The sequence below is a fragment of the Gavia stellata genome, chromosome 1, assembly GCF_030936135.1.
Source record: "Gavia stellata isolate bGavSte3 chromosome 1, bGavSte3.hap2, whole genome shotgun sequence".
NCBI lineage: Eukaryota > Metazoa > Chordata > Aves > Gaviiformes > Gaviidae > Gavia > Gavia stellata.
Window position 1 is genome coordinate 72,257,237 of NC_082594.1, and position 25,749 is coordinate 72,282,985.

A 25,749-nucleotide genomic window follows, 5' to 3' on the forward strand; every position below is an offset into this window, starting at 1 on the left:
CTGATAGCGATTTATTCATTAGAAAACATGTGGAAAATGTCCTTTGTTGGGTAAGGTTCTCCCATAAAAAGAATCCAGATAGGTTGCATTCAGTTCCATCAGTTGCTGAAGTAATCTTAAAATTTAGAAGAGCTGTATATCTCTGTAGCAGCTGAATCCTGTAAAAGCATAGGATGCAAGAAGTAAAGATTACAGATACTTAGAAATGAATGACATTTGTAGTAGGGAAGTTAATTACTGGTGGCAAATTTGCACCTCGTCCTTATGTTGTCTTAACATGGTATAGATTTCTTCTAAGGAAATTTATACAGCACATCAAAAATACTGATAGCTGTATGCTGAGGTAATACATGAATTTATAAAATCAAGTTTCTCCATAATGTGAATGTGATACAGCTATGTGAAGGCTATGTTAGGACACTCTGGCTGTACAGTAAATTACCCGAAAGTCCAATTAATTAGTGTAGAATTCATATGAACTTGACTGATGGCTCTTCTAACTGAGTTTTTACATGCTGCACTTTCAGAGGTCAGTGATAGGGGGAATAACAAAAACACGTTCAGTTCCCTGTACTGTATTATTTCTGCATGAATTATTAAGCGGTATACACAAAAAACAGTGTTAATTCAGTGCCTCCCAAATTCCTGACTCTTGAATGCTTAACCAGACAGCACTGACCTTTTTTAACTAATTTTATTAAATAAAATTTATATTTAAAAAATAACTTAAGCCTCTGGACTTAATTGGCTACATTCCGCTACAATGCTTTGTTCTGCGCAATGTATGCAGTAATTGAGGTCAGAGTTGTTCCCATTTCCTCCTTTAATTAGTGCATATTTTGTGTGGTGAAAAATGTGTGTTGGCACATGGAGTTCTAAAAATGGAAAAAATGTGCTAAATTGATGAGTTTTACCTGTAGGAGCATGTTCATGTTTATTATCTATATAATTTAGACATCATATGTGTGAATAGCACAGCCTACCTTCCTGACATAGCATACATATTTTGGTTTAAAAAAAAGATCAAACGTATATTGAAAATAAGAGGCAACTTTTAGTATATATGCATACTGACATATAATAAATACACTATCTCAGATAATGGTAGAAATTGTATTGTGCCCTTAGAACAGTAATAGTAGTTTTGAATAAATTTTTTTTTGTTTGTGCATGTCTCCAAATTTTACCACTGAAATGAAGGCCACTCTCCGGCTGGGCAGATTTAATCCTCTAAATGATAGGTTTGCTTTTTTGAAGTAGATTTTGCAGATTACGAGCTGAAAACACTGTCCAATAATATTGGGAAACTCAGAATACAAGATTAGTCTGTCACTGATTTGCTACTTCAGATACACAGTGAGGGAAGATAACTGATAATACATGAGATTTTATTTTGTCCATATGAGTGTGTATGGCAATTGGCAACAAATTATTTCCTATCTAGAATTCAAGCCCCTAGGACAGTTGGAAGGGACTGCGTTTTTATCAGTCAAATAAGGGGTGGAAAACTGTGGGAGAAAGAAATGAAACCCTTTTGTGGTAGTTCTAAATATGAGGTAGCTGGCTTGTGTTTCTTGTACTTAAAGAAGCAAGACTATTTCCAAGGATCTCTTGTTTGAGGAGTGTAGCAGCTTCCAGGAAATAGAAGTATCAAAAGAAAAGATGGAAGAGAAGTCTGATTGTCACAGTGTTTGAGTTTGGAAATTTGAAGGAAGTGTTCTCTGAGTTAGGCTTAATTGTGCTGTTAATATAGCTGTACTGTATATCAGTAGGTTAATAAAGATAGTGGTGAATAAAGTAGGTGAATAAAGATGGTTAGTGTATTATAGGCCCATAAACAGGAATTTTACAAAATAATAAACGTAGAGTAATAGTAAAAGGAAAATTTTATGGTTTTTACAAGCTAAAGTACATGAAGAAAATGTCCAACGTATTTTACAGTGTTTCAGCTATATCTCATTAATTTTTGCTTGGCATAAAATGTAAATAGCTTTCTAATGTGAGTGATCTAGAAGAAAGCAAGCAGTGTTGCTCACTGGTAAAATAATCAAATGAATCTTTTGTTACTGTTCAGGTGGACCCTGAGGTTTTTGCTGCCCTACCTGCTGAGTTGCAGGCAGAGCTGAAAGATGCATATGATCAAAGGCAAAAGCAATCAGAGCAGCAACCTGCTCACACTTTGGGTGAGTATATATAGTTGTACGATAGTTTTGTATAGGAGTTGTTTACTATTCGAAGAGATCTGTGCAACCCTAAATAATGAACCGGAAAATATAACTAAAGCTTCTATGAAGATGCTGTGTTAAATAGAATTTCTGTATTTATTTTTGACAGACTGTCAATTACAACCAGCTGTGGTCTCATTTTGCAAACAGATGCCTAGCTTTACTTAAATGAGTAATTAATTCAATTCATTGGGACTGTGGCACTAAACTTACCCATGTCCATAGGTTTGCAGAACAGAATCTAAACTTGATATGTCTTGTGATTTGAAGTATTGCATCTTCAGTACCTAAGTTAGTTGAACTATGTTCAGATAGCCTTCTCATGGTTCCCTGAAACTCACAGCACTGGTATGGGTTTCAGGCAACTAGAGATATGATACATCTCACCATATGTCTGATAGTCAGATGGTTTTACTCTGAGCTGATCACCCAGGTCTCCTTTTTATAATCAGTGGAAAGAAATAAGATCAATTCCCTGTGAATGTGTTTTCTCATAAAATAGGTTGGAAATGTCATTGGGTTCATTGCCAGTTAAATACTGCATTATTATAATCAAACTTTGATTTCATAGTCAGTGGAATAATTCAGATATGTTAGTGCGATGGAATGAGAGCAACTTCCTTGGTAAACTATGATAAAAGCAATTTGGGGGCTTCTTGCTTCTGGTTTTGCTGATACCCACTAAGACTTCCCACCAGTGGTTATCTAGGTGGACAGCGCTCTGACCGAGGCAAAGCAATTTGTCCAGTAGGCTTCAGATTTCACTAGCTGCTCATATTCAAGCACTGAAATGCTTGATATTAAAAGGCTTATGAATAGTTGGGTATCCTCTGAGTACACTAATGTCTAGCAGTGCTTTTCAAATACTTAAAACATTGCCCATATCTGGAATGGCATGTGAGTGTTAAAGTCATTTTATCTAGGTTATGTTCTCCCAATTGATGCATAGATTTCTATGCAAGATATGGAGTCCCCCTTTCAATAGAAAAGTATTAAATTTTAAACGTATTAACCTGACTATTCCTCTGTTTTTCAGTGTCCAGAAATCCTTTTGTACATCTGAAGCATGCAACAATGAAAAACAAGAAAAAAATCAGGAAAAAAAATCCAGTCAGTCCTGTGAAAAAGATTCAGAGTCCTTTGAAAAACAAACTCGTTGGTAGCCCTGCAAAAAACATGCCGACTACATCTGGAAGTCCACAGAAGCTCATAGATGGTTTCTTGAAACAAGAAGGAGCAGCTGCTCAGGTAATTTTAACACTAACAGCTTTCAGTAAAGCTACATCCGTTTCTTTAGACTTAGTCCATGTTCACAAATGCAGCTTGTTTTCTTTACTAGATTCTTTACTAGACGCTTATCTATGTGTATATGTGGTGTTACCATATTTGTCAGACTGAGCATTATCAACTTTTATGTTTGGAACAGCCGGAAGCAGTTCCATCAACTTCAGATTCTTCAGGCCCATCAGCTCTGCAGACTGAACAGCCTGGTTCATTTAGGCCACAAGCACCCAACCTAGCTGGAGCTGTTGAATTCAATGATGTAAAGACGTTGTTGAAAGAATGGATTACAACTATTTCAGGTACGGGATGTCATGCTAGTGATGATCTTGCATGCATCAGAAGGAAAACTATTGGTTTAGTAGGCTTTTTGTACTTTCTTCCTTCTTCCTTCAGTCTTCTTTTCACTGGTTATTTTTCACAGTAATCTTGAAGTCTTACTGCGTTGCAATCTTGGAGTAACTTGATTCTTCCTACTCAGTTCTTATTCTGTGTTTTTGCCAGCTTCTGTTTCTTGCTTAATGTCACGAAAATCTACCTGCTCTGTCTTCAACCCATTTGTCAGGCCCTCGTCTTATGCCTTGTTGTTACTTGTGTGGGAGGTTTTCCTTATTTTGTCCAACACATTACACCACTAGGATGAAAGCTATTAAAAAGGAATTCCTCTTTTATGAAGATGTCATTTTAGAGGCAAAGGAATGCATTTTTTTTTCAAAATAACTGCTGGAGAGAATTCTAGAATAAAGTGCAAAAGTGTAACACCATTGCTAAATTGTGATTTGAATTTTAACATTATGTCGAACAATTAGAAACGCCTTAATATCTTGGGAAATCTGGCTTGTGAGATCCTTAATATCCTAGACATTACTATTCTCCTAAGAGTTTCAAAACAGCCTTCCATTCTAAAGTCCTATTTCTTTTCCCTTTGGTTAATATTAGCTTGGCTGTCATTTGTTCTTACTGAAGGAAAAAAAGAAGAGGTCTACGAGACAGATATTTCTGGACCTTGCAGTCCTTTTATGTACACAACTTGTGATGTTGAGGGGGAGGTATGGGAATTGTCAGATTGGCTCCTGATGCACTAACACTGCAGAATTTCTTTCTCTTAAACTCTAATTATTCTATGATTATATTCTAAGTATACTTAGAGAAAACTACTCTCTTTTTTTTTATTTTTTTATTACAGATCCTATGGAAGAAGACATTCTACAGGTTGTGAAGTATTGTACTGATCTTATAGAAGAAAAAGATTTGGAAAAGTTAGATCTTGTTGTTAAGTACATGAAAAGGTAGCTTATTTGCTAGTACTTGTGACATTTAGACTGGTTTTGTTGGCACTTATGCACTAGATGCTTCAATGTGAGGCCACAAGTTGGGCAGATAAAATAGGTAATTTGTGAAAAATTAATAGCAGTATTTAACAGTATTTGCTACAAAGTCTTTTGTTTCCATTGTCCCTTTTCTTCATCCTGTTTTCATTCATTTTTCATGTCACCTTAGATCTTTCCTTTGTTTCATCTGATTTCAGTTCTCCTGCTGTATCCAGGTCCTGTCTCACCTCTCCAACCTATTAAATCCGTTTTTATTAGTTATTATGCTCTTATTACTCTTCCCATGAGTCTGAAGGCCCAAGTTACATTTGTGACTTGCTTACTAACTGATACTTAACTATGGAGCTCGGCTTTCCTTGTCTTAGATCTGGAAAGTATTTATTTCACAGAATTAAACAACACCCAAAAGACTACAGCAATGTAAAAACTTCACTATGCTTTTGTATTATGGGATGTCTTTAGGACTCAGAAAATGCAAAATGCACAGTGCAGTTAACTGTTCTGCTGAATGCTGTATAGTAAATTCTTCATAAAACTCTTCAGAAAGCATCCTGTCCCATGCCTGGTCCCTGTATGTGAGAGTTGCACTGATGGCAGGTGTGTCTCTCCAAAGCCTGGTAACGAGCATAGGACAAGGAATCGGGAGTTGGATGATAACACAGTTGTTCATATGATACTGATGCTGGGTCTTCCAAAGCTGTAAGTGGAGGAACCCTCTGGTCTCATGTAATAGTGATTTGGAAGGGGATTTTGAGAGTACAGAGCTGCTTTGCTTTCCTTGGGCATTTCCTTAATTTGCTTCTAGTAGCAGCTGAATGATAGAGGTAACTCATAGCTCTCTCTGGGCCTCTAATTTGGTTCCATTTTTAGCAATAAACACAATATAGTGCCCCCAAAACCTATTATTTAAGTATCTTAATCACCCTTGGCATTTGTTGGAAGAAAAAAGTAGCATGTATGTCTCAGGATAAGGAAGGAAAGATCAGGATCCAGAAGCTTGCCATTTCTCATTCTTGAGGATGAGGTTGGTAGAAAGTCATCACCACTTTAATCGCAGGCTTACAACCACTGCAAAAGGCGAACATTTACAAGTTCGTGTGACGCCGTTCAAATCAGAAATTTCACCATTGAATGGCAGAGGAGTCTGTGGCATTAGATAAGACTTGGTATATTTGAAGAGATAGGGCTTTACCGAGATTGAATCAAAATACTATTCATCGTGAACTGTTGTGATCTCGTTTTCCAGTATGAAGACCAAAACTTACTGTAAAAAGGGCTGGTTCTGTAATAGTAATTTTTTCCCTCTTCTTCCTTTTCCCCTTCAGGTTAATGCAGTCATCTGTGGAATCAGTTTGGAATATGGCATTTGACTTCATTCTTGACAATGTTCAGGTAGTTTTACAACAAACTTATGGAAGCACATTAAAAGTTATCTGAACTTGTAGTAAAGAGCTTGATGAGAGCCTGGAGCTCTCTGCTAGCTGTGCCATAAGTGCTTGTGAGGTATTTGCAAAGTGCATGATAGTAATGCCCTGAGTTTTTATAATTTCAAATTTCTTTTTAAACAACAAAGTGTTTTGTACATTTCTTTTCAGAAAGTGCCAAATTTGTCAGTATTGCATGTAAATAATTGTGTTAAAATTCTTTTATTGTAGTATAGAATCTATTTACAAAATGTTTGTTTATAAAGTTTTATGGATTTTTACAGTGAAGTGTTTACAGTTGTTTAATAAAGAACTGTATGTATATTTTTGTACTGATTCTATTTTGTGATGCTTCAGTTTGAATATAGCTAACCCCTTTTATTAAAGCTGCAGCTTTGATTCATTTCACAAAGTTCTGCACGGTGACACTGCCTCAACACGCATAGGAGACTGCTGTACATTTACGTGGCAGCATTTTGTTTCTTCTCCACTGACTTCATTACAAATTTTAAGCCGAGGGAAGAATATTAGCTCATTTTCAGTTTCATCCTTCAAAGGCAGAAACCAACGTGACCTAACCACTCCCAAAGCACACAGGGTGATAGCTGAAGCTAATTGCTCTCTGAGCTCTGTGTATTCAGGTGTAATGTTACCTCTAGAGATGTGTGCTCATGGAGGAAAACAAGTGGAAATCTTTAAACAGTTACCCAAAATTAGCACTGTAAAGGAGCTGGGGAGTAGCTGATGTGGAGCACTGTTGAAGCCTCAATCAGTCCTCCTACTCAGGATGGAGCCAAGCTCTGCTCTTAAAATACCATAGCTCTCCCCAGCCTGTGACATGCATTTCCTTTATGTGACATAACAAAATAGGTTGTAGTGAGTAACAGAAGTAAAATAAATAGCCCTATCTATTTGTGCCCATGGTAGGGAGCGGTATGCTTGCATCTCTACAGTTTTGTGTTTTGGGCAAGTCTGCTTTTTCCAGATGTACACCAGCCTCATGTAGTCATATTTGGTCCAACACTGTGAAACAAGGCTGTTCAGGTGCCTGGAAAGAATGAAGACCACTTGAAGAAAAGACAGGTGGTAAGAAAAATCTTTCCATTTTCTGAAGAAATGACTGGAAGGGGAGAGGGAAATCAGAAGTACCCAACATAACCCTGGATGGGTGTGGACCCACCTGACTGTAGAATTGAAAGCTGGAAGTGGAGTGAGCGAACTCCAGCGAACTGGAGTGAGCCCTGGAGCAGGATTTGCACTGCCAGCTTAGCTGGAAGCATCTCCGCTACCACAGGGTGGGAGCTGCTGCGCTCAGATTAGCTGCAGCTAACAGTACAGCTAGAACAGAGAATGCTCTGCAGTCACTTCACTGGCTGCAGCACAAGTTACAGCAGTGACAGGTTTTTTTTAGCTTTAGGTTGTGCCCTAGGGTTCCCCTGTAATCCACACTGGGAGAGGTACCAACCTGGCAGCCTTCTACAAGGTAATGGATGAGGGAAGGGCAGTAGATACTGTTTCCCTTGACTTTAGTAAGGATTTTCATAATATCTATCCCTCTCCTGTAACATCCTCATAGACAAGCTGATGAAGTACGGTCTAGAGACAGGGACATGGACTGAAAACGACCTGGGCCTGCAGGCCCTGGGCATGGTCATCAGTGGCACAAAGTCCTGTTAGAGGCCACTCCTAAGTGGTGTAATCCTGCAGTCAGTTCAACATGTTCATTAATGACCTGGATGATGGGGCAGAGGGCACCCCTGGCAAGTTTGCTGATGACACAAGATTGGCTGAAACAGCAGAAGGCTGTGCTGCATCTAGAGAGACCAACAGGCTGGAGAAATGGGCTGGTGGACTCCTTGTTGTACTTAACCTCATGAAGTTCAGAGTTCTGCACCCAGGGAGGAGCCACCCCAGGCCCCAGGGGCAACTGGCTAGAAAGCAGCTCTGCAGATAAGGCCCTGTGGGTTGCTTGAGCCAGCAATACTTGCTCACAGTAAAGGCAGCCAACAGCCTCCCAGGCTGCATGGGAAGAACATTACCAGCACATCAACAGAGGAGATTCTGTCTCTCTGCTCAGCACTGGTGAGACACACCTGGAGTGCTGGGTCCAGTTCTGAGCTCCTCAGTACAAGAGGGACATGGGCATACAGAGCAATGGCAACACAGGGGCACAAAGTTGCTTAAGGGAATGGAGCTTCTCTCATAATACAAGGGGAGGCTGAGAGGGCTGGGACTGGTCAGCCTGGAGAAGAGAAGGCTGGGGGCAGGGGTAAGCACCTGATGGGGGAATAAGAAGATAGATAGACTCCTCTCTGGTATCAAGTGAAAGGGCAAGAGACAATGGGCACAACCTGGTAGAAAACAGTCCTTTTAAACACCCACACACACCTGCCCCAGAACAGGTTGTCCACAGAAGTTGTGGATCCTCCACCAGTAGAGATGCTCAGACAGTCCTGGGCACCCTACTCTGGCTGCCCCTACCTTGACACAGGGCAGGGGTTGGACTTGGTGACTGCAAAAGTTCCCTTCCAACCTCAACCAGGCTGTGGTAAGTTTTCCAGCTCAAGTTAGCTCATTAGCTACTTGTCTATATAACTACATCTTTTGTAGATATATATCCACAGAGAGAGAGAGGGACCTTCCCTGAATCAAGTTGTCTAGGTTTCCACTAGTTTCTAGTTGTGTCTTTCAGAGTCCCTTTAGTTGCTGCTTTTGAAGCCACCTTTTTCCCCATTTACAAAAACTGGCATGCTAACTGTTCACAGAGAGGCATGTATTTGTGGAAATGCAAGCAAAGATTTTACCCATTAGGTTTCAAGTACACAGCTCTGTTTTTGTGAGTGCTGCTCAACACATACTTGAAACTAGCATTTATTTTTTTTTAAAAAAAAAGGACAACTCAAAAGTATTATTTTCTGAGTAAGGCTACTTGTAATTGTATTTTCATTCTCCCTTAACGATCCCTGCTTCAAGCCCTTAAATCTGATATTCCAACAGTTACCTGCTTCCTTAAAGCCTTTTAGTGAAGGTATAAGTTCCAAAACAGCAACCTGCAATAGCAGCACAGTCCTTTTCCCAGAGTTGTTACCTATGGGAAGCTCGCCCTTCCACATTTGAGGAAACACTCGAGTACATCAAGACCACAATGTTTGACATCCGGGTTCTTACATTAAGAACTTCTTTTATTAGTGTAGTTTTCATGATTGCATAGTTTGCAAAAGAAAATTTTAACAATTAAATGCAGTCTTCTCACTGTGATCATTCTATTCTAAACCACCAACACACCCAGTGATGTGAATTTGCACCACGCACCAACCATACTGAAAAGGTCCTTTTCAATGGCAAGTTTGAATTCTAACAAGCCAAAAAAATTCTGGTAATTTAAATCCCATTGGCAAAGGAGGTAAGTCATTAAATGTGCCTTTGTAATGGAGTCCACACAATCCCAATTAAGAAATTCAGATTTTTCTAACAAAAAAGTAATCTAAGTGACAGAAGGAATCTGATCAAACTGCATATTGCAAGTTAAATTCTTGTAAATAGTTTAAATGCTAAAACTCTCAGCTACATGAAAGATCATTACCAATTTTGTTCCAGCTTGTGCTTTTGAGAAGTGTTTGTTTAGCTCCTCTCAACACAAGCTTTAAGTTACCACGAGCCTACCTGATGAGAGGTACATCAAGCTGTTCTCCTAAGCAGGGAACCACAGGGGATGGGAGGGTAGGAAAACACTGGGATTATAGACTGACTCCTGCTCCTCACAAACACCACAACCAAACGCCTTTTGAACTGGTTCAGTCCCATGGTGTCAGACGACTCAAGCAGCTTTGATGCAGCATCCAAAGTCACCGCTCACTTGCTGACAATCGTTTTGCAGGTGCTTACCAAGACTCAGAGCAGCAGTTGGAGAAGAGATGCCACATCTGAACTCCTCCCAGCAGAGCCCCTCTGGGAACTGTGACTTGCTAAACACCTGGCCTGCAACTCCGGTGCTTCGGGAACACGGTAAGAGACATGAGGCACCAAGATCACCACCGCAGGCAGCACACACTCCACAAGGGGAAGTGAAGCCAGAGGAAGAGACACCTTTGCTGGAACACGCCTCCGTTACTTTGCCAAGCAGAGAGAGGCAAGCCTCCCTCTGGCATTTCCACATCTGTGACAGCCCATGAAGTAAAACTCTGTTTATTGAAGCAAACTGTAAAACAAATGGGCTACTATGTCCATCTCCTTTATTTGCGTCTCTGTGTTATAATGATAACAGGTCGACTTTCATGAACTGTACAAGCAGTAAAAGGCAGCCAACTATGCTTTACATCATTGTTTCACACAAAGCAAATACAGAAATATCCAATTGCCTAATTTTCTATTTAAAAAAATTTCTATAGGCACAAAGCAGAAGAATGTTGGAAAAGAGAGTCAAGGGAAGAGGTATGCATAAATAAAGAAGTACTTCTTACATCAAAAATGTCCCAAGAATCACAAAGTCTGCAGAAGCTTGGTTAATCAAATACTGCAGTACTGATCTCATCAGTATAAAAGTGAAAGAGCTTTATTTCTGTAATAAAAATTCAATTTATTTTCTTTTATTTTGGAGAGAGGGAGGGAAAAAGGGTGGAAGGAAGGTGTAAGAGAAGGAAGGGCAAACTTTAAAACAGCAGCCGGTATTAGGAAGGGCAGTAGGAGAGGTGAACAGGCACATTGGAACCATGGGAACATGTAAATTGACCACTGTCAAACCAGTGTAAATTTCTTGGTTTCTCATGGAAAACATTTTATCCACATATTTTCCTCCCAAAGATATGTCCAACACTGTCTTCAATATATGACTTTGTTGGTAACTTTTAGAACAGGAATAGTGCATTTATTCCTGCCTCCCCATTGCTGTAAAAAGTTATCTAGATGATTTCAAACACTTTCTTCAGCTCTACTATAAGCTGCCAGTCAGACTTCTGCATTTCATCCCTGAACCAGTCCTTCAGAGCATCGATGGACTGACGACTGATCTGTAATACACAAGACAAAGCCATCAGAAACACACACATGCACATTAATAAAGGCAGCTTTTAGTGCTCTGGAAACAATCTGAAGAAAAAAGGCATCAGTCTGCACAGCAGGAAAGCTTGTTCTAATCCCAGTTTTGCTACTTGTCTGCTGCATGACCCATCCCATTCGTTTCCCTTCTTTTCTCCTCACATCCCTTACCTGGTCTTCAGAGACTCCAAAGGCACAGGCCATCTCACGCCTTGTGCAATAAGGCAAGAACCCATGGCCAGAGAGGATTCCCTGCTCCCCCAGGGCCCACAGCACCAGCACCACCTCCCAGCCGCTGTCACAGGCCCTGCAGCTCCATCTGAAAAGCCCCTATGGCTACTCGCCCCCCATTTGTGGGTACAAGCCCAGAGCATGTGCTTGGCAGGAGTGTCTTGCAACACGGTAACTAAAGCAGTTAGGAGTGTGGAGAGCTGTGGCTTTGCCTCTGACTGCAGAAAACTGAGCAAGGGATCATCTCCTAATACAAGCCCAGTGTTCCAGAATTAGAGCAACTGAAGTATTGCTATTTATTGCACAATTTCAAAACTAGGCAAACACAATCACACTGTAATGCCACGGGTACTGCTAAGCTGCTCTGAGCACCAGCTACGTACAACAGTATGCAAATAGCTCATTTACCATTTTACCCTCTCAGGTGCAGTAAGCTGCAAGGTATTTTTAGCTGCAGTACATCATTCAGTCCTCTTGAGGGGCACTACTACAAACCTCAAAACAAGGCTACAGAGAAACTCAGCTGAACAATGCCACACACGAACCATTTCAGGTGTCTGTTGGTCTCTGATGGAAGGTTCCCAGTGTGTGTTTTTCAGGCTTCATGCAACTTTTCCACTTCACACAAGCTACCACTATGTCGTAACCCCCTCCAAAAAATGCAGATTGCTTTTACCTTACTGACGAGGATATCTGTTGCTTCAAAATGTCGTCCGTACATTTTAGGTGATTCACCAGGAATAGGTTCTATTTTAACACATACTTCTTGGCCTTTTTTTGCAACCTCCACTGGCTTATGGTTTATTTCAATACTTGTAACTATGCCAATTTCAACAAACTGTAACACAATGAAGAAGCTGTAATACACATCCACAAAACCTCTGTGCACACACTCTTCTCTAAATTCCTGTTTACATATACAGACTTGCTCATATGAGGTACTGCACTATCGGAGCAGCCACCTCGGAACTGGCAAAGCAATACATGCTGTGCCTTAAGCGCATGGTACTAAAAAGGGCAGCGACATCAAACCATCCACGGTTCCACCCATATCCATCTGGGATATCAATTTGTCTTCCCATAAGATGTCAGGAGTTGACTTCCCCCCTTACTAGCTACCAGGAATTACATTTTTGCTCGTTACTTTATATCACAATACAGAAATTTCAGCAGGGGAGGAAGGGAGGTTGTCGGACAGATACCCTCTAGCCACGCTTCCTGGCAGGGCCCTGTGGCAGTCAGGAGACTGTGCCCTGCTGCAGGGCTCAGCAGAGTTCCAGCAGAGAATGGTAAGACCACCAGGAAAGGGACTCAATCTAAAAGTCTGAATCTCTTCTCCTACCAAAACTCAGTACACTGGGGAATAACACACAAGCATTTCCTGGTGCATCATCCCAGGAACTACCAGGTAGATCAAACACGTGCTGGGACGAGGCGCTTACTTACGTTTTTGCTAGGTACACACATGGGAGTCCCCTGCTTCACCTGGCCAGCCTCCACAACTACACCCATCACTATTGGGTCACGAGAGTTGAAAATAAACTGAGGAAGTATTTTCATCTTGCAAGGAAATACTGCTATATGCCTGGAAGATGACAAAGAAAAGGCATTTTGAAATAGCGTACACAACATTAACAGTTCTGCCCTCTCCCACACTTCTTGGGCATTTATTCAAGGAGTGTCACTTGGGGAGAAGTCAAGCGGGGGAAAAAACTCTTTTCCAATCTTGCTAATTCTAGTCAATGCTTGATTTTCAGGAACTACAGGGAGCAATAATCAAGCATGGCTGGCAGGGATTTTATTTTGACTGGCTTGGGCAGCCAACTAAGACCAAGACCAAAGGAACAGTAATTTTACAGTATAATTACAGTCTCAGAAGAGCATAGGAATAGAAATATTATTGCCTCAACCCATCACAGGGACTCCAAAAAGCCAAGATTTTTGTTTGTAAAGTGAACAAATGTTTAAATGCTGAGGTATACAAACTCAAATCAGGATCAATATGAAATGAAATACATTTTCATTTATTTTGTCTGTCCTTACTTCACTGTGGATCAGCCAATGACAAAGATTCCAAAAATTAATTTGGGGTCCCGATAAATTCTTAAATGATTGCACATTCACGTTACTGCAGTCAGAATTAAGCCCTGTGCACTGGAATTGTATAAATATGAAACAACAGAATCCCAATCCCTTTAGTTTTGCTTCCTTAACTCTGCAAGACTAACCCATCTGTCACAAACTAGGAACAGAAGCCAGGTATACAAAGCAAACCTTAAGGACACTGCACCTTACATGATAGTTTTAGCTAAATCTTATAACTGCCTCACAACTCTCACCCTAAGCCTAATCCCAGGTGTAAACAATTAGACTGGAGTACTGAATTCTTGAAAACTACCAATTTATTGTCCTATCCTCTTCCTCCTCTCCTTCCTTCCCATTAGAACTACATGCTAAATAATAATATGGAAACAAGAAGTTAAATGCAATTTCATTCATAATAAAACAATTAGAGACATTGTTATTTGGGAAGCATCCAGAATAGGATTGCTCTTACTTACTTGAATTCCTCTTGTTTCTGTTTTTTGTAGTCTTGCCTATATTTTGTGAAGGCATCAAATAAGTGATAAATTATTTCAGCACTAAAAATTCGAACTCCTAAACTATCAGCCATTTCCTGTGCATCACGTTCAATCCTCACATCAAATGCCAGAATGACTGCATACCTGTAAGTAAAAATAAGTCAAACTGTTTACTAGACAGACCACAGAAGCAGAGCTGAGGAGGGGGCCTTCCTGAAACACCACCAAGCATTTATCAACATAGTAAAGCAAAGAAGTTACTTACTGTGGGTCATGCTCCAACATAACTGATGCCTTCATAACGTCTTTTTTATGGACAGGACCTATATTAATTCCTGAATACTGTTGAGAAAGAAAGCCATGTGAATCAGTCGTTAATCTCTGAGTCAAAAGGAAGTAGTTATCAACTAAAAAGTAGAAACAACAACATCAGGTACAGCACAGCAGTACTTACTGGCACTTCTGATGTTTTAAGAAATTCAAGTAATGCTTCTAAAGAGCCTAAAGTAGAAGCCTGGACATAAACACCTTTCTCTTCTAATTTGATTGCATTCAGTGTTTGCTTCAGTTCATGTATTAGTTCATCCTTCAGAAAAAAAGAAGGAAAAAAGCAAGTTTTAGTTCTATTGCTATTATGCCTCGGGGTACAGAATCTTTCTGTTCATGAGCTGTTGAAATTATGTGACAGCCGTACCGATGGGTACCATCTTACAGACTTGCAGTATAGGTCATGCACGGCCCTGTGATATACTGCTGTTTGTTTCTGCCATTGGAGAAGTCGGTACTGAACTAGACTTGATGATTTTGCAAGAAGGTGATCATGTAACACAAAGCAGATGCCCATCTTGGCATTTCTCTGCAGACTACACATTGCTCTCCCCAGCACTGTAGGTTTCTACTGGCAAGACTGAGTGAACACACCCCCACAGCGTGTGGCAGTATCTTTGGCTGCCTAACTGAGGATCAACAATAAAAGCAGACACTCCTAAAACCATGAGCTGGAAAGGGTTCTGAATGCTCTTTAGACCTAGGTACAAAACAGAGGATAAAAGAGCAAGGCCATTTTGCTGCTTTCAGAGAAGTTAACATTTTTTAAGAGCCCATGCCTTTTAAACGCAGTCTTCTCCTCTGCCACATGAATGGGTGTTGCCATTTAGTTTAGGCCCTCACACATCTACTACTAGTACACTTTACATACATACTCATACATACCCAGAAACAAAGTCTCTATTGGAGGACATGAAAGATTAATCTCCCTTTAGAGGCAAAGATAAATAGACAGAAGGCTAAAGTAAAACTATGGTTAGAAGTAAACTATCAACATGTGAGTTTCCTTTTTAAACTAACTTCCTGACTTTGGAGAACAGGAGCACCTCATCTCAATTTGGGTTTTAAGACAGCTACATTCTTTCCTCTGCCATTTTTAAAGCATAAATCACAACAGACATTTACTACAGAAGTCTTAAATCAGTTTTGCAATTATGCTAGTTTGAAGAATTCCACTAGCAGATATTTGCCTAATATAATTTAATTGAAATCTATGCATAAATGACTACAAATACCAAATCAGTAATTAACATATAGTCAAACTATGCTATGATACTTGTTTTCAAACCTTATTCTACCAGCAGAGACACCCCAGCAAAGTATCAGGGAAAAGCTAAGGGTCAAGATACTAAAAACATCACCACACTAATGCTTCGCATGGACACAGGCTACAGCATGTTATTGTTAACAGTTATTAAAATGCAACCAAAAAAACCATGTTACTTGCATACCAAGCTCTCAACATCTGAATGAGATTCATCACCAGAGAACTCAGCTACCCTCAGTTTAAGTGTCTTATTTCAAGATTAGCCATCTCACCTTGAGTACCGGGACTTCATCCTCTTTATAAGCTACAAGCAATGGCAAACCAGCCAATGTTTTTTCCAAATCTTTCCCAAGAATCTTCACACCTTGAGCAGCGATGACCTCTTTGTGCTTTTCATACTGGTTCTGAAAAGGAGAATACACAATAGCAAAGAGTTCACGTAGATACTACGCAGCAACACAAAGTAGTGCTGAGCAGCTGAAGAACTTGCCATCAGCAAGCACAGCAGATAGCATGACAGGGAAGTCCAGCAGCTCCCATCTTTCATCGGTGATTTTCTCTACTTTGCATTCCTGGCATGCACGTTTCAGTCTGCATACTCCTCTCCCATCAGATACCTTCCCAACCACACCCTCTGCACCAAGGTGGGTAGGGCAGAGAGAATCATCTAAAAACAGAGAAGGCAGCAAAAAAGGAATATATCCTAGAAAAGAGCAAGCAATGATAGGCAGCCGCTCACTAAAAAAACCCCACAAATTCAGCCCCATAGGGAAGTAAGGGGAAGATGCCAACAGCTCAGCTAAAGCACTAAAGCTTAGTGATACAGCCCAAGGCTCTGTGCAGGAAGAACTGTCTCATTCTCCCACTGGAGGCTTCCCATCCAGCCTTCTCATGTACACAGTTCCATGCTCCATTTCCCAGGTGCTCCTCCCCAGTCAGGGGAACCTGAAGATCTCTCCCCACTCAGAGCATGGCTCTAAGGCATCACTGAAGCAGTTATTTCTGAAGACCTTTAAATCAGTGTTGGAGGGATTTTCTGGTTTATTTCTTCATTTCTTTTTCTTAGGAGATATCCCATCCTTTTCTTGAAACTGCAAGGCAGCTTCCTTCCTCAGTAAGCACTTTGTTCCTTCAAGCCTATATTCTTTAGCTCTCCACCCCAAAATTTTGCATCTTGTTTCAAGAATGACAATTCCCCATGGACAGGCTGAATTGAAATGTATCCTCATTGCCTGCTTCAAAAAAAAAACCCAGCTCCCCTAGATTCACTTCACCAGCTAAAGGTTCCCAAATCCAGTGTTCTTCATCTTGGTGCTGGTACCGTATACTCCATCTCCCACCAAAGTCCAGAAACTCATCTGAAGGTCTTGTTGATGGGAACCTGTGATCTGTTACATTGCTATTCAGTCCCACAAAAAAAGCCGTTCAGTCTCATAAGAGTTTCACACACCAATTTATATTCTGCTTTAAATAAAGGGAAGCAAATAGAGGGAAATGCTTTCAATTCATTCCTCATGGTAGAGATATTCAACAGCTTCCAGCAAAGCAGAAAACATAACCTAAGCATAAACATCAATTTTCCTTTTGCCACTCCCTAGCCATTATCAAGTTATTAATGTAAAGCTGCACTCCCAAGCAGGAAGCCTGACTTAGATTCTTCAAGGCAACTGTCCTGTCCCGCGGGTGTATTAGACTGAGGTACACACAAGTGGAAAGAGTGGCTCTTGTCTTCTTATTTAAAGCAGGCCAAGAAGGCCTCACTCAGATCCCACCTCAATGTGAATACTCCATCCTTCAGCACCTCTGAGGCCACAACGGTCTCACAACAGAGGATCACCATGGCAGAAAGAGAACACCAGTGTCAACCCAGGTCCAGCAATTACTAGTACTACTTTACAAGAGCATCTAAGTTAGCAGGAAAGAACTAGATTAAACACTGAGGACTACAGTGGCCTGCAGGGACACAGTTCTCCAGTGAAATTAACACCACCACAACTGTTATGGCCTTAGATTAGGACCCCAACACTAGTTTTCCACCTCTAAACCAAACCTTTAAGGCCTGTCCTATTACATTCACCCAGGATGGTTTTCTTTGCCTTAAGCAAAATCTGTGCAGACACCAATTCCTTCCCTTTTAAACAGGAAAATCAGAGCAGCTCTCTTCATCATATTTGAGTTGTATGTCTTAATATTAATGTATGTATCAATGTATTTATAGCCTTCTGTGGGTCTCCTCGACCTTTCATGGAAGGGAATACAGGCAGGATCTCAAATTCAGTGTCTCTCCTCAGCTTATTAAGACGAGGGCAGCAAAACCTCCAACAACTCTTGAAAATTACAAAGCTGCAGATTCTGCAGAGGTCCTGGTCATCGCCACTCACCAACTAGTCCTAGAAACTCACCTGTTCACTTTTCTCAAATCAAAGCGTACATGACTTTTGTTATTAAAAACCCACTTTACTAATAATACATACTTTAACTCAGACGTCACTGTACTAGTACACTCCAGTTTCCATTTAAGATGGGTACCTCCCTCTCACATGTAGTCACATGCTTGAATCCCTTATTAAAGCATACACATCTTAATACTGCAGGGCACCTCCTTGATCCTTGCCTTTGCCACTGTTATAACAGACACATCAACAGGTATATACAAGTACATTCACAAAAACACTAGATGTGCATCATCTTCCCCTTTAAGTCATCCTTAGATACTGCTAATATAACTGCATTCTACTACACTCTCATTTTTTATAAAATGTGATTAGTTTTTTTTCTGGTTCTAAATCTTCTCTAAATGTCAATATGCTAACCAGTTTCCATACCTTAACTCGTAGCTCCTTCATAGGAGGAGGTAGCAAAAGACCTCTAATCTGAGTTACTATAGGACCTTCTACCCCAGGAACAATAATGGTGTCTCCTTCTTTCAGGCGTCCATTAATCAAAATAACATCTATGGTAGTGCCCATGCCTGGCAGTGCTTTAACCTGAATGAAAGGAGAAAAAAAGGGTTACTCCCTATTTAAGCACTTAAAACACACTCTTTTTTACCAGGAAGAAGGGGGCAGGGAAGAGAGAAATTTCTAGATTAATTTCAAAGAACAGCTGCTGAATTACCTCCATGACTTGAGCTCTCAGCTCCTGACACTCAGCCAATCTCTTGGTCAGCATAGTTTGTGTTAGCTCAACAAGAAGAGCTATCAGACTTCCCATGCCATCCCCTGTGTGAGCAGAGGTAGGTACAAGAGAAACAAAAGTGCGGGGATCCTTATTCTCATAAAACAAGGCAGCATTCAAGCCCTGGAATCAGGATTAATAGTTACATAGGGAAAAATACATACACACATCAGTATTAACAGCCGCATTCAACCCCAGTCAATTACTATTGCATTTTTTAAATCCCAATTTAAAAAAAAAAAATGTTGTTACTGACAGTGTGCTATGGAACATGAAGCCTCAACCCACACTTGGAAGCAGTATGGGATAACTCTACAAAGCTCATTACCACTGCTAGCTTCTAGACAGCATTGTATGTCACCAACAGAAGGTCCCAGAATTGATGCGATTCATGCCCTGCCAGAATCCAAGGGAACAAGAGACAGATGGGATTCTCTCAGGCAATTCCCAAAGACAGAAAGAATAGGGACAGAAAACTTAATCTGCTATTCATGACTGCACTGACCGCACAACAGCAATTAGCTGCTACTTTTCTCCAAACTAGCACTCTAAGGATGGAGCAGTTAAAAGAGATTAATTTAACAACAACAAAATTTGGTTTATGGAGAGGTAAACACCAACGTGTCAGAAGAGATGCAACAGTTTTCTTGATATTCCATGTTGTTTTGTGGAAAGAAAAAACGACCACACAAAAACCACACACACAAACCACACCACCCACCCACCATCTTTACTATCACTTTTGTTAACCAAAGAACCTTGACTATTCCAGCCTACCTGTTTTGCAAATTCCACTATGATAGCTTTTGCACGTTCTTCAAATTCATCTTTCGTATTCTTTTTCTGCTTCTTTAAGGTGACAGCTACATCTGTATCTGGACTTTTTTTCCAGTCATATAACCTATCAATCTTGAAAACACAGTAATATGTCATCTTATGCAGCTTACTAAAGGGCATCGTCATGCTTACGCCACATCATCTGTGATAAATACTTTACCAGCCAACATAGCTAACCATCTATTTGCTCCAGTAATCAAATTAAATCTTATTTGCTTAGGTGCCATATTTATCTCTGCTTATGTATTTACCCAATGTCGGACAGTATTTCATGATAGCAATACTACTTCAGGTTTTAAAAATTCCAGCTGTAATAATCTAGGTTCATATGGGAAAAGTTTATACACATTAATTACAACAAGTTTAAGGTAAAACATTCAGAAGAAGAGACCCATGTATAGCTTCACATGCACAAAAAAATGAAGTGGTTTTTTTCTGAAAAGAAACTGTATAGTTTTACAAAGAACTTTTAAAACTTACTGATGAATTCGGACCCTTTCCCATGTTGTTACAGAGGAGGGATCACAGGGGGTTTGTTCAAGAGACACGACTGCATACTTCAAAAATACTTCCCTAAGTAATTTTTCAAAGCAGGATGGACTTAGTCCAAGAAACTATTACATTTGCTGTATAAATCAAAACTACATCTTTAGAAAATTGATTATAACCTGGTCAAATGACAGAACTATAACCTGAAATGCAAGAACTTTTGGCTATTTAATCTCAGGCTCACTGTAGGCCTTAACACCTCTTCATCCAATAGTGTTTTTAAAAAAGCAGCTGTTTTCAGCAATGAGATAACGGCCTCCTAAGTTCCAACCACCTTCAGTCTTAATACTAATTTCATTTTTTAAAGTGTACTGCAATTTTTACACTGCATACGAATACCCTTCTGTAAGTTCTCTGTCAGCATGTCAGATAACATCCAAAGTCATTGGACACGAATAATTTCCTTATTATAATTCATGTAAGTCATCACAAACAGCCCGTATAATTTCTCACGCATAGAATTTCTAAAAACAAGGCTGAAAACAACTGGCTTTACCATCTAATATTGCAGAGCCTGAAATACTTTCCACCAATGACCAACATATTACTGTTCCATGAGCTTAAAAGCCAGCTTGTCTTCAAGACAGACAAGTATATCAGCAGCTAAAATAAAGTAGGACTTTAACGTGAAACTTGTCTTTCAATTTTATCAGAAAATGCACACAAATCCATATAAGCAGGTGCAAGGAAAAAAAACCACAACTTAAGTACAACTGCCAGAAGTATGAACCATATACTGAAGTTACATAAGGTAAAGAAACTTATCAGTAGGGACTCTGAAAAGAACTGATAGATTGTTCTGCAAAGCTCCTGTAAAGCCATTGGGGTATCAAGGACATGAAAAATGCAACAGAGAGGAGCTAAGAAGCACTGCTTCAGACTTCACACAAACAATTCAAGTTCATGGAAGAAAACAGGAAATTGTGAGATTAGACATTACCATTAGAGTATAAAAACACACCATTAGAGTAAAAAGCCATCTTACCTTATTGAGAGCTACTATAAAGGGGCATTTCTTAGATTTCAACAGATTTATTGATTCAATTGTCTGTGGCTCCAAACCATGCATGATGTCAACTACAAGTATAGCAATATCACAAAGTGAGCTTCCTCTATTTCTTAGATTACTGTGGCATTAAAAGAGGAAAAAAAGGCAAAAAAAAAATCAGTCATGTAGTAACAGAACTTTAATAAAAACACCAAATACAATGTCAAACTTACTTTGACCAACAAAAAACTAAAGCTGATCAAGTAGTTATTTTTCCCTCAGAAATATAAACTATATAAAAAAATATTCAAATCACTCTGTGTAAATTCCATTTAAATAGAATATAACAATCTGTAAGCAAAAATAAGAAACTTATTTTCCCAAGAGTTTTCCTATTATTATATATTTTTACAAGTTAAGATATGTTCTGATTTTTTCTGAGTGAGAATTGAGGTTACAGTGAAATACAGGAGTGCAAAATCTGAACAAGACAGTTCATTATACAACACTACATAAACACTAAGATTATCAGACATCTTTGGTGTCAAAAAAAACCTGGCTAGAAGATCAAGAGCTCTAAGTGGTATGATGCCAAGGAACTGATCAGAACACTACTAAGTGCCCTAAGACCTGGCATTTCAATGCTTGCAAAGGTTTAAGAATGTCACATCAGTCTTAATCCTTCTGTTTGAGGATTTCACCTGAGCGCTACCTCAGTGAGTACAGTTGTGCATGCCATGTTTTAAACCTTAAAGTTGATTTAGTGGCTTGCCTGAATGCCACTGGTGTTCCTAGACAGCATATGATCTCTGCTAAGAGTCAGCTGACCTGTGCAATTGGTAGCTTCCAGTCTTACTAACTCAGTCCCTTACCTGGGACACTATGAACTGGAGGCTAGGACAGAAGTTTTAATTTGTCATAGCAGGGTACTTAGGTCACCTGAAATTCTCACCCTTTCTTCTCCAGCTAGCTTCCTGCTTCCATCTTTCCTCTTACACTGACTATTGAGAAAAAAAGTTATTTACATGCTTTTTCAGATATTCATGGCTCAACTGGCATGAAGACAGGATATAGAAGGCCAGCAATTAACCAGATATAAAAAGCACCTGCAAAGTAAGCAAATCCACTTATTCCTCTACTTTAAAGAAAAAAGAAACCTAAAGTGAGAAGAAACACAAAGGATTAGGCAAAGACCAAGCACTTCGTTAAAAATATATCCAGACATAAAGTAGTTATATAGACAGATATAAGCCATCACTTCTGGGAAGTACTACATTGTGAGTAAACATTACCTGAAAGACTCATGTCCTGGAGTGTCGATTATCAGCATACCTGGAATTCTTATGTTCTCTCTGTCAAACTAACATTTCAAAATATTAGCCATCTGGTAAAGATTACACAGTAAGAAAAAAAATGCTAAGAACTGGCAGCATCACTGACAACCTTAACTCAAAAAAAATACAGATATGTATTTTAAGAAAGGCCAGCACCCTCCATAAACCAAATCAGTCAAAGCTCATGTCAATATTAAAAAAATGATGCAGCACATTCTCTTAGGTATCAAGCAACCATAAGCTCAGCTAAAATTTGTAAGACAAGGCAGCCTACAGAGGAAACAATAGTTCAGGCTAGTGAGATTTATCAACCTTGTCTTGAGCATTTCCTCCTCTCCATTGACTATACATTTTTAATAAATTGAGTAAAATCTTGGAAAAAGCCATCACTACCAAGGTTTTTCAGTCAGCTGCTACAAGCAAAATAGGATATAGTATCCAAAACAAGTAGTACAGAACAGTTACTACTTCTGTAACACAATAAAACTCATCACCCAGGAACTGGCCCAATTTTAGCACACACAGTAAAAAGGTAAGTTTTTAACAGAAAATATACTCAGCAAGTTTCAAAAGGCTCAGTTTACAATCAAAGCATTGACAAATAAGCAGTCTATGTACATGTGTACTGTCCAGAAAAGAGTAAGCAGTATTTGTGTATTTTTCTGAAGAAGTGGCAATACTTTAACTGAAACCAAATATATAAACTAAAATAAAAAATAAGACAGCCTCCCCTTTGCAAGGGGGTGTGGAGGGTGGGGAGGATAGGAATTAAAAAACAATCAACCCCAATATTAGAGAAGGGGGGAAAAGTACATCTGCTCATGGCGGGAAATCTCACAAGGCCTTAACTAGTTTACATTTCATGTTTTTTAAAAAACAGTCTTTGAATTGCTATAACTTACATTTTTCACCATCTTAGTTTGTTCATTAATAGCTTCAAGGGGAACATTAGTCGCACCGATCTGCTGAGTGATGCCACCAGCTTCACTGTCCTGTACATGAGTATGGCGGAGCTAAAGCCAAAAAAAAGACCAGAAATACTTACATATAAGAGGTTAAAGTAATCTCTGAGTACGCTTTAATTCCTTCTATTTTCAACCAAAAAAACCACATGCATAAACAAGATGCACAGACAGTGCCTTCACATTCCACATCTTACCTTATCTAAAATTTTGGTCTTGCCTGTGTCTACATGCCCCAGGACACAGATAACTGGTGCTCTGAGCTTTTCAGTGTTCATATTTTTGCTGTTTTCAGCTCGTCGCTTCTATGTAAAAGACACATAAAAATTGATATGTATAAATCAAAAACCACAGCTCACCTCTTGACTTGATTACACACATACATAAAACAGAGTTAACTGTGGGGCTTAAATTTTCAAGGCAATTCAAGGTCTGTCATCCCTCTTGGCAAATCAAAAATTTACAACTAACAGTTAAGTTTTTGTTTGTTTTTTGGTTTTGGTTACAGTCTAGTAGGCTAAGTTATTATATCCACTAACATGTAGCTTCGTTGATGGTGTATTCTGAAGCATCATCTTGGGTAAGGAAACCAAGGACATTAGCAGCCACAAAAATGTTGAACAGTTCAGAAATACATCTTTTAAAACTCTGAAATATCTATCTGTAAAATATAAAAGCCTCTTCTTCTCCAGAAGGGGGAGAGGTGGAGGGGAATGACACTGAAGCACACATTCTTTGTGATCAAGTTGTCTAAAATCAAATACTTGAGCTTCAGGCAAAACCAGGTTTTTTTCTGGACCTGCCTAAATATTAGTCATGACACAGCCATCATTTTGACAAATATGGTTAAAAGGCCTTTCAATGAACTCAAGATTAAGTTGTTTCTTACACAACACAAGAGTCCAGCTGTTCAAATAAAGCTGTATCTCAATACCTCAATTCTCCGTTTAGCTTTGTCATAAGCACGCTCTTCCTTAGTGCGGTCATCATCAGAGTCATACTCAGAATCAGAACTAATTTCCTTGCTGGGCTTTTTTTCCACAGATTGTTTTCCAATAGCTTGGGAGTCTGCCTCTTTCTCATCTGAAGTCTTCTCATCCTCATCTTCACTTCCTTCACTATCTTCAGATTCTTCACTCTCTTCTTCCTCTTCCTCCTCATCTTCTTCCTCCTCCTCTTCCTCATCCACTTCATTTTGTTCTTTGACTTCAATGTGGACAGGCTTGCTCTCTGTCAAAAAAAAAAAACTCAAAATCTAAAGTAAAAATTCTGTATTAAATTCACACTTATGGGGGAGAGGGCAACAAAAAGCCAAAGAGAGACTACTGTAGATGAGTGAGGACTGAGAGTAGGTTCCATTCAAGAAGTGCTGGTCAAGATAATTTTTCAACTTTCAATAAAAAAAAGTGTTTCATGTTCAGAGCTGCTGACTTGTGTTCAGAATCTGTGCAAGCAGAGTGAGTTTGGGGTGGGCGGAGGAATGATAGTATCAGCACACTTATGCTTGACATCATTTGCAAATGTTCAGATCAAGTGACATTCTTTAAAGCTGTGTGCATTTCATAAAGGAAGGAATGCACTAACACCTTTAAACAGAAAGCCAAAATCCTCTAAATTCAACACAATATGGATCCTGTGTATTACTGATCAGGAATGCACACTTAAGCAGAAGTAACAATCAGAAAAAATGGTCTCTTCTACATCTTTAAAAGTCTCATCTTAAGGTTTTCCTAGACTGTTCACAGAAGATTAATAGTTTTTCAAAGGAATTCTTCAGTAAACAAAAAACAAACCTATTAAAAAGTAATTTTCTTTCTTTGAAAGCTTCCCATTTATCATACTTGCAAAATCATAAGAGACAAGCTAATGAACACTTTAAAGCCATGCATTCTCTTCCTTACAGAGCTGCTAGGAGGCTCACTGCTCTTAGAGATTAGTTATGTTTTCTTGCTATGCTGAAAGTCCATCAGCTTAGTAATACACTAAATCTAATTCCTAGGAAGGCTCTTTCTGTGGATCACATTGGCAGAACCTTCAAATCCAAGCAGCAAGAAGTAGGATGTGACATTCTCCCCAGGACAGTGGCAACAGACTAAAACAGACTTTCAAGGAGGTGAGCAGCCCTTAGTACTTCAAGTAGAACAGTCCAGCACCATAGAAACACACACTTGTGCTAAAATAAAATCCATACTGCTGTACA

At 39.4% G+C, this 25,749-nt stretch overlaps 2 protein-coding genes across 3 annotated transcripts in view; one reads left to right on the plus strand and one right to left on the minus strand.

Annotated features, from left to right (window-relative positions):
• REV1 (REV1 DNA directed polymerase) overlaps positions 1 to 6,434 on the plus strand; it is a 46,553-nt gene extending 40,119 nt beyond the window's left edge. For both annotated transcript variants that reach the window (XM_009809284.2, XM_009809285.2), the window contains exons 18-22: positions 2,075 to 2,183; positions 3,262 to 3,473; positions 3,652 to 3,808; positions 4,693 to 4,795; positions 6,163 to 6,434. In XM_009809284.2, the coding sequence (XP_009807586.2) occupies positions 2,075 to 2,183; positions 3,262 to 3,473; positions 3,652 to 3,808; positions 4,693 to 4,795; positions 6,163 to 6,274 (693 nt within the window). In that variant the 3' untranslated portion in view covers positions 6,275 to 6,434. The remainder of the gene's footprint in view (positions 1 to 2,074; positions 2,184 to 3,261; positions 3,474 to 3,651; positions 3,809 to 4,692; positions 4,796 to 6,162) is intronic.
• A 4,042-nt stretch (positions 6,435 to 10,476) lies between these two features.
• EIF5B (eukaryotic translation initiation factor 5B) overlaps positions 10,477 to 25,749 on the minus strand; it is a 37,692-nt gene continuing 22,419 nt past the window's right edge. Inside the window, exons 10-24 of the mRNA XM_059826564.1 lie at positions 24,484 to 24,779; positions 23,747 to 23,854; positions 23,490 to 23,600; positions 22,546 to 22,613; positions 21,251 to 21,392; positions 19,657 to 19,788; positions 18,820 to 19,002; positions 18,528 to 18,689; positions 15,975 to 16,106; positions 14,563 to 14,694; positions 14,374 to 14,450; positions 14,088 to 14,252; positions 12,973 to 13,111; positions 12,203 to 12,364; positions 10,477 to 11,267 (exon numbers count right to left, since the gene is read on the minus strand). Of these exons, the coding sequence (XP_059682547.1) occupies positions 11,160 to 11,267; positions 12,203 to 12,364; positions 12,973 to 13,111; positions 14,088 to 14,252; positions 14,374 to 14,450; positions 14,563 to 14,694; positions 15,975 to 16,106; positions 18,528 to 18,689; positions 18,820 to 19,002; positions 19,657 to 19,788; positions 21,251 to 21,392; positions 22,546 to 22,613; positions 23,490 to 23,600; positions 23,747 to 23,854; positions 24,484 to 24,779 (2,117 nt within the window). The 3' untranslated portion in view covers positions 10,477 to 11,159. The remainder of the gene's footprint in view (positions 11,268 to 12,202; positions 12,365 to 12,972; positions 13,112 to 14,087; positions 14,253 to 14,373; positions 14,451 to 14,562; positions 14,695 to 15,974; positions 16,107 to 18,527; positions 18,690 to 18,819; positions 19,003 to 19,656; positions 19,789 to 21,250; positions 21,393 to 22,545; positions 22,614 to 23,489; positions 23,601 to 23,746; positions 23,855 to 24,483; positions 24,780 to 25,749) is intronic.